The 14,900-nt window shown below is 36.0% G+C and overlaps 1 protein-coding gene across 7 annotated transcripts in view; it reads left to right on the top strand.

The window, feature by feature from the left end:
* LOC113110957 (sodium-driven chloride bicarbonate exchanger-like) overlaps positions 1-12,133 on the top strand; it is a 33,993-nt gene extending 21,860 nt beyond the window's left edge. For 3 of the 7 annotated variants that reach the window (XM_026275283.1, XM_026275282.1, XM_026275284.1), the window contains 19 exons: positions 1,260-1,348; positions 1,905-2,062; positions 2,184-2,271; positions 2,376-2,522; positions 3,001-3,098; positions 3,202-3,376; positions 3,463-3,596; positions 3,749-3,994; positions 4,114-4,219; positions 6,186-6,347; positions 6,831-6,944; positions 7,039-7,200; positions 7,294-7,545; positions 7,669-7,737; positions 8,394-8,567; positions 8,660-8,782; positions 8,921-8,985; positions 9,705-9,815; positions 11,242-12,133. In XM_026275283.1, the coding sequence (XP_026131068.1) occupies positions 1,260-1,348; positions 1,905-2,062; positions 2,184-2,271; positions 2,376-2,522; positions 3,001-3,098; positions 3,202-3,376; positions 3,463-3,596; positions 3,749-3,994; positions 4,114-4,219; positions 6,186-6,347; positions 6,831-6,944; positions 7,039-7,200; positions 7,294-7,545; positions 7,669-7,737; positions 8,394-8,567; positions 8,660-8,782; positions 8,921-8,985; positions 9,705-9,815; positions 11,242-11,323 (2,555 nt within the window). In that variant the 3' untranslated portion in view covers positions 11,324-12,133. Of the gene's footprint in view, positions 1-12; positions 301-1,259; positions 1,349-1,904; positions 2,063-2,183; positions 2,272-2,375; positions 2,523-3,000; positions 3,099-3,201; positions 3,377-3,462; positions 3,597-3,748; positions 3,995-4,113; positions 4,220-6,185; positions 6,348-6,830; positions 6,945-7,006; positions 7,201-7,293; positions 7,546-7,668; positions 7,738-8,393; positions 8,568-8,659; positions 8,783-8,920; positions 8,986-9,704; positions 9,816-10,317; positions 10,355-11,241 lie in introns of those variants that run through there. The other 4 variants (XM_026275288.1, XM_026275285.1, XM_026275286.1 and 1 more) reach the window with 4 other exon arrangements.
* Positions 12,134-14,900: the final 2,767 nt, after the last annotated feature.

Below are 14,900 nucleotides of genomic sequence, written 5' to 3'. Positions count from 1 at the left end.
TCTGTGTCCCAGTTATCATCACGACCCAATCGCCCCCCAGTTCCTTCTCCTCTCTCTGGTCTAGGTTCTGCCAGAGTGTGAGAAACAGAAAGGTGCTCTTATTTCCAGCCTGGTCCCTCCGCTGTCCCAAGTGTCTGTCAGATCCCCATAAACCCCATCCTTCCCTTTCTGCCGTTCCTGGCCTAGACAATCCTCTCATCCGGCCCCAAAAAACCCACATCCCCTTCAGCAAACGACTAAGCCCGCCTTATGGGTACCACATCATCCCCGCCCTCGACCCTGAAGAAGAGACAGCATCAGGCAATATGATCATAGATTCACCTGTACTCTGAAGGTGCAGTCACACTAAAGAAATTTTGAGAGCAAAAAAGGTCTATTATCAATAGAGTAGAAGTCACCGTTAAACCAAACAGATTTCTGTTGGTCAGTGTTGCAAATTTGTGTGACCAACTTAAATCTGATGAAACATCTGTGGAACATAATTTTTTTTTCTCACAAGAAATTTGTGAGCATGTTTGACTAGATTTTGCTCACAAAAATCTGTGAACAGTTCTAAATGTGACTGTACCTTAATGTATACGTAGATATGGACAATCTAGATATCACAGTTGGATGATACCATGTCAGTTCATTTGCATATATATTACTCTTGGCCTTTCCAATATGGTGGACTTGCAAATGTATGATGGTAATTGCCAGCTGTTTATACAGAGTTATTTCGGTGTTCCATATAAATGTTCTAACCAACAATATACATAGCATTAGTGTAATATTTAACCACTTATCTTTGCCTTTAACCACCTAGGACAGGGGTGGGGAATGTTTATCCTGGAGGGTCACTGTCCTGGAGATTTTAGCTCCAACCCTGAAAAAAAATACCGACCTGTATACTGAAGACCTTGATTAGCTTGTTCAGGTGTGTTTTATTAGGGTTGGTGCCCTCCAGGATCAACGTTGACCTAGGAATTAGTACTGGGATTTGTAGTAGACTTTTACATATCAAACCTCATTCTACCTTATTTCCGCTTCTGATTTAGTTTTTAAATTTGAATTAGATTTAGACAAGGCTAAGATGTTTGTAATCGGCTTCCTTAACATGTTCCTTGCTACTATTTTCAACCAGGTAAGTGTGCCTTCAGTAGGTCTTAATCTCCATGACCGTGACATCACTGCCTTTCTAGGTTAAAATGAACGAATCTGTTGTATGAAGGTCTCTTATTTATTTCCACTGTTTTGTATGATTGCTGGACTGTTTCCAGGTCAGATGGTGTCTCCTCAGGCTCAGCCCACCACTACAGAAGGACGTGCGGATGGCAGTCGAGAGAACAGTGCTGTTGACTTCAGCAAAGTAAGAATCACCTTCCAAACTGTAATACATCTTATTCGGGATCCTAAATATACAAATATAAACTACTGTTCAAAAGTGTTTTATTTTTTTTAAATGAATAATTTTATTCAACAAAGTAAATAATTTTTATTGTTACAAAAGAGTTTTGTTTCAAATAAATTATGTTCTTTTAAACTTTCTATTTATCAAAGAACTCTAAAAACTGCATCATGACTTAAATATAGAATTTAAGAACTGACTGTTTTCAACATTGATAACAATAAGAAATGTTTCTTGAGCATCAAATCAGCATATTATAATTATTTCTGAAGGAGCCATTTGAGTAATGGCTACTGAAAAATCAACTTTGCTAGCACAATGACTTTTTAAATCAGAATGTGACTATTTTAACTGTATTTTTGATCAAATACGTGTAGCCTTTGTGAGCATAAGAGACTCCTTTAATTAAATTAAATTATTTAAATAATGATAAATAAATCATGAAACGATTCAGGTAGATTTAGGGACAATACTGTTAAATGCTAAATGCTAAAAAGAGTTGTGTTGCTATATGCAGATAGACCTCCACTTCATGAAGAAGATCCCACCTGGAGCTGAGGCATCCAACATCTTGGTGGGTGAACTGGAGTTTCTAGAGAAACCTGTGGTGGCCTTCATCCGTCTGTCCCCTGCTGTGCTGCTCAATGGCCTGGCAGAGGTCCCAATCACCACCAGGTAAGAGCAGAGAGATCTGAGCACAAAACATATGAAATATATTAATGACTCAGTTGGTCAAGCTCATTTTATCAAGTGGTGTGCCTCAGAGTTCACTACTAAGTCCTATGTCATTGTGCAGGTTTCTCTTTATTCTGCTGGGGCCAATGGGTAAAGGGCCTCAGTACCATGAGATCGGCCGCTCTATTGCCACGCTCATGACAGATGAGGTCAGTAGTATGGACAACACTGTGTTTATTTCTGTATATGATGACATACTATAGGCAGAAAGCTGTGATGCATGCTAATTTCACCTGATTATTTTTTTCTCCAGGTGTTCCATGATGTAGCTTATAAAGCAAAGGATCGTTCTGACCTTGTGGCAGGAATCGATGAGTTTTTGGATCAGGTGACTGTGCTGCCCCCAGGCGAGTGGGATCCTACCATCAGAATAGAGCCGCCCAAAAACGTGCCCTCACAGGTGACGAGTTCTCAAACTCCATCCAATGATTCATCACAGAAGCTGAAATAAATGATGCACAGAAATGTCAGCAACCAGAAATATTAAACCAAAAAAATATGATGATTGACCAAACCGATCATCTCTTCACTTCTAGTTATTATAGCACAGGATGATCATGAATGACCATTAGAAGTTACATTATGTTGAAAGAAATAGTACAACATACTAAAAAATATATTATGTCTCATGTAATCACTCAATCATATAGTCTTATATCAATGGAAAGACGCAAATAAAACAGCTTGCAAACAATGTCACTTAATGTTACATTTACCTCAGGAAATCTAGACACTAGAGGAACATTTAGGAACATTTTGCTAAATATATGAACTATATTACATATTCATTCACTTTAGTGCATCAGTGACTGGAATAGACGTATTTTTATCTCTGGTCTGAGATCAGTAGTAATGTTGGTTGTGTCTCCATCTTGCAGGAGAAACGGAAGGTTCCTCTGGCCAATGGAGGGGCTGATCTGGGGGAGGCTGAGGAGCATGGAGGCCATGGAGGACCAGAGCTACAGCGCACAGGGAAGTGAGTAATCTGCTAATATGTACTGCCCATATATTTTAATGTTCATGAATTCTGTAAATAACATAACTGGCTCTCAGAGGTGTTCTTTTATTTGGATTGTCAGGTTTTTTGGCGGTTTTATTCTGGACATCAAGCGTAAGGCTCCTCACTACCTGTCAGATTACACAGATGCTATCAGTTTGCAGTGTCTCGCCTCCTTCCTTTTCCTGTACTGCGCCTGCATGTCTCCTGTTATCACCTTCGGAGGTCTGCTGGGAGAAGCTACAGAAGGACGCATAGTACGGACACGTGCAGAACCATATATTAAAACTGATGGGTTGATTATAATGTGACTGATGGTTTGTTCTTCCCATTTCTCTCTTAGAGTGCAATAGAGTCTCTGTTTGGAGCTTCTATGACGGGTATAGCTTATTCTTTGTTTGCTGGGCAGCCCCTCACTATCTTGGGCAGCACGGGACCTGTCTTGGTCTTTGAGAAAATCCTCTTCAAATTCTGCAAGTGAGACTCCTTTAATTTGCACTAAAGATTTTTTTCATTCAGTTCAGGGGAATTCACTAGTGCTGCACTATTTAGTGAATTCACCCCCAAGGTGTCCTACATAATTTTGCCATAAAATAAAGACCAATTTTTATCTGTGTTTTTCTCCTCAGAGAGTATGGTTTGTCCTACCTCTCCTTACGTGTGTGTATTGGTCTGTGGACGGCCTTTTTGTGTCTTTTGCTGGTTGCCACAGATGCCAGCTCACTGGTGTGTTACATCACACGATTCACAGAGGAAGCCTTCGCTTCCCTCATCTGCATCATTTTCATCTACGAGGCTCTGGAGAAACTCATTCATCTGGGAGAGACGTACCCTTTCAACATGCACAATGACCTCAACAAGCTCACTCAGTACTCGTGAGTACTGACACACAAACACATCGATCTTCCTCAAGGTCACTTCTATAAATTCAGTTGTACATGTTGATGAAGTTATCAGCATGACATTTTGTGATGTATTTATGTGTGTTTTGCAGGTGTGTGTGCACAGTACCTAAAGAGCCCAGTAATGCCACACTGAATTACTGGCAGGAAAAAAACATCACTGCATCTGATATTGACTGGCTAGGCCTGGATGTTAAGGTCAGTGTGACTATTGGTGCATTAAAATCTTCCTAGTAAGTTTGCATTTACGAGTTGGGAATTCGTTAATGTCAAGTATTTTTAAGCTACTTTGGTTGGAGCAATGATGGCGATGTATATTTTTGACCAAAAATTTTGCTTTTTGATTTCTTTAAACTCATCTTTAAGAAATTATACATGTGACTTAGCTAGTTTTATTGTAAATGAAAAATTCATTAAAACAAATTAACAGTGAATAAAGACTCTGCTCCTGTTGTGTTTGCCATATTTTCTCACTGACATGCTTTTAACTCTGAAAGTCAGGGCTCAATAAATGCTCAGAGCGTCCCACTCATAATTATGACTTTGTGGTGCCGTTTAACTTGTAAATACGATCTTTCTAAATGACTTGAACAAACATCATTCTAAATGCAATACTACCATGCTGAATACTGATTTGCAGACAGTATGAGAAATATACATTATGTGTGCATTATGCAATGATAAATATCTTGGGCTTTCAAGCAATTAAACATTAGGTAACACTTTACTTAATACTTTTATCTATAATGCATTAAAAAGGGATTAATTAAGAATATAATGCATTATGATTATTCCTTGTGTGTTGTAATACATTGTTATAAATAATTAGAACTGAATTTACTTACATTGAGTGTATTAACTATGGAAGCATATGGGTAGCAATATTCAATTTGGGATGTAATATGCAAAATGAAAATGCAATATGTAAAATGAGAATGCATTTCTGTATTTACATTTACATTTTCCAATACATTTGTGCAACATTTGGTGCAAAATGAAAATGAAAATTAAATTACATAATTTTCATTTGCCATTTCATACACCAGTTTTGATATGTAAAATTAATACTAATTTTAACGCTTTATAAGTTGCAAAATTAAACTGAAAATTTATTACAGAAATGATTAGATATATCTAACATGTTCAAGCAAAAACTGTGGCAAAATGATCATTTAAATGCAATTTTTCTTAAATGCATTAACACTCACAGTCAAGACACTTACGCTTGCATTTTCATTCAATGTCCCGCAATTAATGTAGCATAACTCAATGTGCACATTGAAAATGCATTCCGAGCCGATCGCATCTTCCGCCCCCTCCCGCCATGTCAATCACTGCGTGAACAAGGCGGGGCTTGCAGAAGGTCAAGAGACTCAAATCTCAAGAAGAGGATTCAAGTGAGAGAACATGGACAAGACAGTTGGTCCGTGTACGTTTTGATCATTTCGGTTTATGGCTTCAATATTTCATTCGCACTTGTGGGCGGAGCTGAAACGCTGCTTTCATCTGATTGGTCGAATCGCTCCACCTTCAGCTCGGCCTTTTCATTCTTTCAGGCAGAATAAGAGTCAGTACGAGTGAAGCACTGTAATGTCTGAAACTACACTCACTGTAAATTAGCATAATATTTGAATCAGATGTAGCTGGGCACATAATTTCTGACATACTATTTATGAGGGAACATTGATTTGTGCTGTGAAATTACCACCCAAATATAGTAATTATTCTGAAAAAAACATTTAATAGATAATTTATTACAATTATTGCTGCTTTTTTCCACAATAACCTCACTAGCTAGCTTGTACATAGAAAATTTGCATACAGTTTATGGTACTGCATACTACATTCTGGTAAAGCCATTCTATCCTGAACATTCCCACAGACTCAGATATGGGTTAATACATTTCAGCGACTCATACTTTAATAAAAGCAAATCCTCTGCTCATTCACCTCAATTCCCCTCCCTCCGCTTTACGTTTAAGCTCCTGCACACACACAAATATACAACACACAATCTAATCCACTATACAAATTCTTGTGCTATTACACAGTTACACATGACCGTATATGATTTTATCCTCTTTTCTTTTTTTCTGGAGTTTATGTTTATCTGAGTTCTTCATCAGAAGCAGATGTGATTATTGTGTGTTGTGTTTCATCTCAGGGCTGTGTGGAGAACAGGGGTGAGTTTGTGGGCAGAGCCTGTGGTCATCACGGTCCATACATCCCTGATGTCCTCTTCTGGTCCGTCATTCTCTTCTTCTCCACGGTTGCCATGTCCTCCTTCCTTAAAGAGTTCAAAACTAGCCGTTACTTCCCAACCAAGGCAAGAAGCGTGTGTGTGGTTCAGTATAGAATAGTACAGACAACTGTGGAAGTACTGTATGTGTGTGTTTATGTAGGCTCTCAAAGAGGTTTTAAGAGTGGACTAAGGAATCTGCAAAAATGTGCATGAATTTCAGTTAATGTCAGTTAACATGTATATATATATTATTTTGAGATGAAAACATTCAACAATTTTATATATATTTTATATCTATATTCAAATATATTTAGATACTATTATTATTATAATGAATTATATTGAACTTAATATTACTTTGATTCAAATGAAAGTCGTTTATTCTGTACATCTACTGTATATATAAAAAGTATATAAAAAATGCAATATAATATAATATAATATATAATCGAAATTATTTAGACCCATGGCCAGTGGTCAACAGGCACTGCAAAGCCATGCATATTTTTAAGGCTCAGATTTATGTTCATTTTCTAGCACTTACTCTAGTTTTGTGTTTCTAAACAGGTGAGGGCCATTATCAGTGATTTTGCTGTTTTCATCACCATCCTGTCTATGGTTCTGATCGACTACACTCTGGGGATCCCGTCCACCAAACTACAGGTTCCTAATGAGTTTAAAGTGAGTCGTTAAGAAGAAAGGTTTTTGAGTAATGTTTCCTCTTCATTTTTGCATCTGCATAGGAATACTTGATTAATCAGATGATCTCTCACAGCCAACCAGAGATGACCGTGGCTGGTTCATCAGCCCGATAGGACCAAACCCATGGTGGACCACTATTGTGACCGTCATCCCAGCTCTGCTGTGTACCATCCTCATCTTCATGGACCAACAAATCACCGCCGTTATTATAAACAGGAAGGAACACAAGCTGAAGGTATGTTGCTAAGTCCTTCACAATATGCTTCATTGGGTGAGCAGATATTCTTGTAGACTTGATGTCTTTTGTTGTGTCCGTGTGTCTCCACAGAAAGGCTGTGGGTATCATCTGGACCTGTTTGTGGTGGGTGTGATGCTGGGCGTTTGCTCTTTGATGGGCCTGCCATGGTTCGTGGCCGCGACGGTGCTATCTATCTCCCACGTGAACAGCCTGAAGCTGGAGTCTGAATGCTCTGCGCCTGGAGAACAGCCCAAGTTTTTGGGTATCAGAGAGCAGCGCTTTACTGGCCTCATGATATTCGTCCTCATGGGCAGCTCAGTGTTTATGACCTCCATACTGAAGGTCAGTGATCTCAAGCTCTGACTGAGTCAGGCTACCAAGTTTGATCAACACATGATGCTTGCATTAAACTTTTGAGATGTTTCGTCATTTTGAATGGTGTTTATTTTATGTTTTTGTGCTCAGCATATCCCAATGCCTGTTTTATATGGCGTTTTCCTCTATATGGGAGCATCATCTCTCAGGGGCATACAGGTACTGCAACAACTGAATTCATATATTGTGCTTGATAGTTGTTTATTCAGGTGTAGGAGTGGCTTATGTCATTTTAGTATTGTTTATATACTATTATAGCATTTATAAATAATTTGTATTAGATTTTATTTTTTATATTCTCAGTTTTCATTTAAGTAATATTATGAGCTTTTGTAATTTTTGATATATATATTTTATATTTACATTTAACTTTATAATTGAATGGTTTAATGATTTACATATTTTAATAATATATTATAATTACTAATAATAATTTATATCATAATATAATAATTCATAATACTTTGTAATTTGTAAATTATAATAATTTGTCATTTGTAATAAAATGCTTTATATTCCATTCAAAAAGTGCAACTTGTATATTATATTCGTTCATTACACAAAGACTGATATATTTCAAATGCTTGCTGAAACCCATGTCTTGCATATGTCTGTGCGTAGTGGTTCTTCAACTTTTTGATAATATTCTAATTATATGACCAGCACCTGTGTATATATAAATATACTGTATATATATATATATATATATATATACACAATTTAGTTTTTTAAAGTTTTAGCTTTAATTCTTTTTGTTAACGATACTGAATCGACATTGTGCAGTTTTGACAGTGTTAGTTGTGTTTGCCATTCAGTTCTTTGATCGTCTGAAGTTGTTTGGGATGCCAGCAAAACACCAGCCTGATTTTATCTACCTGAGACACGTCCCGTTGAGAAAGGTTCACCTGTTCACCATTATCCAGCTCAGCTGCTTGGTGCTTCTCTGGGTCATCAAAACTTCCAGAGCTGCCATAGTCTTTCCTATGATGGTAAGATATGTGTTTATGTTTATATATATATATATATCTGTCTAAACAATATATGTATGTATTTCATATGATGTCTGCCTGTTTTCTTTTAGGTCTTAGCCCTTGTGTTCATTCGTAAGCTGTTGGACTTTGTCTTCTCTAAGCGAGATCTCAGCTGGCTTGATGACCTCATGCCCGAGAGCAAGAAGAAGAAAATGGAAGATGCACAGCAAGAGGTACCACCCCCCCACCACCCACATCAACCACTGCTATTGGTCGCGGCCTGCAACAACACAATTGGCTGGCATTGACCAACCACTGCAGACAATGTTTTAAAAGGACAGGTCACCAACATTTTTTATTCTCACTTTCAGGAAAATCAGTGTGTCTTGATGGAGGATGAAGGAATTGTACAAGTGCCCTTAGAGGGGAATTTTAAGTAAGTAAGAAAAAAATATAATCATGGGCAAGCTGCTGTTATCTTATCTATCCTTAAATCTAGCTTTGTTAGAGTATTCATATTGATTCAGTGATTTTAAAGAAATATTTTATTGGAAGCACATTTATTTATTTATTTGTTTACTTATTTACTTATGTATTTATTTCATTATTTTATTATAATTATTATTATTTTATGAAAACATACACTACTGTTCAAAGTTTTGGGTCAGTAAGATTTAGTTTTAAAAGAAATTAATAATGTAACAAAAGATCAAATAAATGCTGATAAATCAGATGCAAACAAATGCTGTTCTTTTGAACTTTTTATTAATCAAAGAATTCTGAAAAAAAAACAGTATTTCAACTGGGCATCAGATGGACATCGATATGCAGCAAATCAGCATATTTGAATGATTACTCAAGGATCATGTGACACTGGAGAAAAATTCAATAAAATACAAAAAAATGATTATTTAAATAGTTTTTTTTTCTCACAACATTACTGTTTTTAAATATATTTTTTTCATACTGACCCAAACTTTCGAATAGTAGTGTGTTTATTTTTTTATGAGACATTTTTAGTGTAATAGTAAAACAATGTAATTTCATTTGTACAGCTTGCAGTCTTAATTTTTTGTAAAAATGTTTAGATGAAAACAATAAGATATGGAGATAATATAAGGTTAAAATGCATAAAATGTGTTTGCGTTCATCAAGGGACGATCCATCCATAGTCAACATTTCGGATGAAATGACAAAGTCATCTTTTGGAAATATCTGGAAAGGACTCAACACTGACAGCACCAGCAAAGATCAAAGCTCCAAAAGGTTTGGATGGAATACTCTCTCGCACACATGACAATATTCAAACATATCATTTTAATCTCACCACACACCTGCAAACAATGCAGGACAATGCACTATGACATGTTCAGTTTTACTCCTTTTATGACACATCAAACTAAATTCCTACTTTTAAAAAGATCCAGAAGCCTACATTTTCATTCTCAGAGTTTGGTCATATCTGAGCCCCTTGAGCTTAATTTTTTTTTTAATGCTAATGAATATGTAGAATTGCTCAAATGTTTTTTCCCAATTTGGAATCAACTCCCAGTAGAATAAAATAAGAACCTTAGTGGATAAGGTGTAATTCCTAAATAAATGAATAAAGTGGATTCGTCTTTAATCCAGTTGGCATCCTTCAGGATCTGCACTACATTATGAAGTCATCCCATTAGTGAACTGCTCAAACATGCTGTTCTCTTTAAAATGGAAGTGTGACTATCAGGCTCATATTATGACTGAATTTTTCATCCCTGTCACTCATAAGCTCCCTCTCCTAATGTCTCAGACGCTGGTTACCCAAGGTAAGACGCAACCCAACCCGTCCGTGCACGATCACTGTATATACACTAGTCCTGTGGGTGCCTGGCCTCCATCTTTTTGGTGCTATGGTTCATGTTTCCTACGTTTAATCCTTTTTTCCTTTTCTTAAAAAAAAATACAAAAAGTTGTGTCTTTAGAGTTGAACAATAATGAAACACTCAAGCTCTTTGTTTCAGAGCATTTTAGGCGTTGTGTGCATGTTTGTGTGTATTTTTTGAGAACGTCTAATGCATGGAAAAGCATGATTTTTTTATTTTTTTGGGGGGGGGGGTATTTTGGATTTTTGTTTAGCGCATGCACAATTTTAATGGAGTAGTTCACCAAAAAATGAAAATGTGCTCACCCTCAGACCATCCAAGATGTAAATTAATTTGTTTCTCCATCTGAACATTTGGTGAAATATACATTCCATCATTTGCTCACCAGTGGATCCTCTGCAGTGAATGGGTGCCGTCAGAATAACATCAAGTAATTTGTTGGTTTCAGCAAAAAAAGAAAGAAATGCATTAACAGGCTAATTGTGAAATAAGTGTTCAATATGAATTCATATTTAAATTGTTTAAATATGATACATATTAAAATGTTTACATATTAAATAATTAAGAATTAAATTAATTGAATATGAATTAATTATATGAATTAATTAGTTATTAATTTTAGTAATCAATTAAATATTATAATCAACTGACAGCACTAATAAATCAGTCTCATAAAAAATGAGGTCACACAAAACATCTTGTATTTTTTTTATAATTTTTTTTTTTTTTTTTAACGGCACACTCTAGTCACTCACGGTCTCTCATCAGCTTTTTGATTACCAAAGTCTGTTTTTCTCCATGATGATGTGAGTCTTTCGGTTACTCTGCAGCTCAACAGTTGAAGTTGCCATTGGACAGAAAAGAGGCGATGAAGAGGAGGCGGCAGATTTGGATAGAGAGACGAGTTTGTGAGTTCACGTATTTCGACACTCTGTAACGTGCCACACTGCAAGCACCACTAAATGCTTCTGTTCTGTTGGTCAGTGTGTGCCAGTCTGTGCTAAGACACCTTGTTATATATACACGTTTTTATGTGTGTGTGTGTGTGTGTGTGGAGATGTTTGTTTTCAAACATTTGAATATGTGTTTGAATTTGCCGCCCACAAGGAGGATTGTTGGGTTGTGTGTTTTCCAGTCCAACTGTAGTCAAATTGTAGTTTCACCTATAGAAGTTAAAAAAAACATGTAAGGTTACTTTTGTTTTCCACTGAGTAGAGTGTTTTTTGTATGTTTTATATTTTTTGAAAGTAGATCCTATTGAAATTCCTAGTCTAAATATGTTTATTATATAAAATCCATTCTTTTTTTATTATACATACATGATAAATATTAATTTGCTGGCATAGTTTAAATATCATAATAGTAAGAAGCAATTTTTTGACAGAAGATGCAAATGTAGTTCTATTAGCTTTCTCCGTGTCTGTGCGTCTAAGTATTCTCTGCATCATTTCATAAGATACTTGATGTTAACATTTACTACTTACCAACAGTGACCAATATTTTTAAAAGTACTTTTATGAACAGTTTTCTCATTTTGTGAATCTTATGATACGATTTCCCTAAATCGTAAACATATGAGCCAGGACTGTGCTCGTTTTACAAAATTTTCTCCTGAACATCTTGATATAAATCACATCCATATTTGGAAATTCATGTGTTGATTTGGACTGTTTTTTTTCTTCTTCTTTTTGAAAATGATATTACAAAGCATTATCTCATTTTGTGTAGCACTTAAACATGCAAATAATAGTAAACATATATTTTGTTAAAACGTTGCAAATAAAATAACTGTATAGTGTGTTTTCACAATGTTTCTGAGTGGAAGGGCATCTGTCTCCTCTACAAGACTCATTTGCTAGCCAAGAAGAGACCTCATCGCTCAAATGAACGAATTACACTAGTACTGCCGATAATACAAAAATCATACAAGAAATGCAATAATATTCCTTTTCATAAGAGGGACATTTTACCATGCACTAACCAGAGACAAATCTACCATTTATCATTAACACATGTACATGTGATTCTGTATTTTGTCTGTGTATAATCCTAAATAACAAAGTTATTTAATATGTGGATAGATTTAAATATGTAGAGACTGGGGGGAGATTAATGTTTTCATGTTACTGTCAGTGTTATTACAGTGTTTTGCCATTTTCCAGGTTGGTTGATTAAATTACGACACGCACATCTATGTCATAAGTTCTGTTGATTTCACTGTATAATAAGCATTACTTCCTGAAAACAGTCTCTGTTGTTTATGAAATTATTTATTCCGATGTGTCATCACAACTGTGAGCAATTTTCATCACAATAAATGTGACCAAAAAAATAAATAAACTAATGCCGAACTGTGTTTATGGTTTGTATTTATGGTTCTGTCAATAGGAATATTAAAGTGTCATGATTATCGAGTTATTCAAATTTTGTTTATAAAGTATGTATCCTGAAGTCCAGCTCTGTTTGTAATTTAGGATTGATGACGTTACATCCATTCCTCATGTATATGTTCTGCAGAAATATGGTTTGCCACACAAGTTTGCTATACCATTTTAGGAAGGTCTACAGGTCACGTCTTTAAAGTTCATTTTTGGAACTTGTTATAGTTAATAGTAAGGTTAGGTTTGGATTTCTGAGTAAAAAAAAAAAAAAAAAAAAAAAATATATATATATATATTAGGGGTGTAACGATACGCGTATTCGTATTGAACCGTTCGGTACGACGCTTTCGGTTCGGTACGCGGTACGCATTATGTATACCGAACGGTTCGTTGGAGTATTTAATTATATTTGAAAAAAAAAAAAAAAAAAAGAGAGAGAGAGAAATATAATGATATGCGTTCAACAAGGTAGCCCAATAACCCAAACAACGTAACAGGCAACGCCCCTGACACTCCCGAAGAAGAAAAAAACACCATCTTATATGTTTATGTTAGGCTACTCAGCAGGCGCTCGCTCACTCAGTACGCGCTGAAGGCTCGTTGCAAAATAGCCAATGCGTTTAACAGACTAGAAATGAGAAGATCCTCCAATAACCAACAGGTCTGGTGTTTGGGTGCACTTTGGATTCCCTTTAAGCTATAATGGTGATGGCAAGAGAGTGGTTTCCTTTCCAAAGCGCTCGGGCAGAAGCGCTCATGAGGCGTCTGTCTTTGCTAAGCAACAATGACGTGCTCTCTCCATGAGACGCGGAAATTTCAGCGAAGGATAAATGGATTTGCAGCTCTAAAAATCGCTTGCAGTAGCTCTGCTACTAAATTTATTTCAAAATTGCAATCCATATACAACTATGATCAGCTGATCCTTCATCTTGGCTGAGCTCTCAACCTTGTTACGGGAAAGGATGAAGCTGATTGGTTGGTTCTTGTCACATGACCCGCGGTGCGCTTGCGGCATTCTGAAAAGTTGAGATGTTTTTACATTTTGCTGTATCTAAAACGTATCGAACCGAACCGAACCGAACCGTGACATCAGTGTATCGTATCGAACCGAACCGTGAATTTTGTGAACCGTTACACCCCTAATATATATATATATATATATATATATATATATATATATATATATATATATATATATATATATATATATATTATTTTTTCTTCTTTTTATAATTTAACGCTGGGTTATAAAGGTACACGCAATTATACCTCAATCGTGAAATGTGCGAAACACTTAAATATATTATATTGCTAAATAACTACGACAACGTGACTTGTTTTTTTGTGTTTGGTTTTAAAATAAATATTTATGTGCATTTATTTTTTCTCGAATAACAGAGCTCTTCAACTGATGTTAACCACAGACATTATTTTACTCATAAATCTTAAACCGATGTTTTAAAAACCGGAAATCCTCGAGAGGGGAATTTGCGTTTGGCCTACACATCGACGTCATAAAGCAACTCTGCAATTTTTGTCTCTGTATCTGTTTATGCTAAACATGTCAGACAACTTGGAGAAAACATTTGAATTTCTACACTTATTAAAATACATAAAATGCAATGCACTTCTTTTTACGCTCGTGTGCGTTAGTCTGCCGAGAGGTGTTATAAAGGACAAAATATGACAACAGCCTCCTTATCTTCCTCGTTTCAATGGTTGATGGTGGATTATTTCTAGGAAAGCCAGTTGGTAAGGTATTAACATGTGTCATTTTGTATCACAATATGCGTTCAATGTGTCATTTAGATTTATGATTGTTGATATGTGTTCGTGTTAACTTTTGGAAGTAAATACAAAAGCACATGCAGTAGTTTGAGTCAGTTTGTCCAGCAGGAGGCGCTGCAGTACAGGCTTTATTGCTCTTGTCAGTAAGCGGCTCTACATCGCCATCCAGCGGTGAAACTGTAGTAGGACAATGGTTATCCTGCTCATAATTAAGCTGACATTGTCTGCAATTATCACAACATTTATTTGAGCTACTTTTCTATTTCCAACAGTCTTGTTTTATGTAATAATTCTGAGTGGTGCTGTGAAGTGCAGAACAC

Source organism: Carassius auratus, chromosome 11, assembly GCF_003368295.1.
Source record: "Carassius auratus strain Wakin chromosome 11, ASM336829v1, whole genome shotgun sequence".
NCBI lineage: Eukaryota > Metazoa > Chordata > Actinopteri > Cypriniformes > Cyprinidae > Carassius > Carassius auratus.
This window is presented reverse-complemented; position numbering and strand designations above follow the sequence as displayed.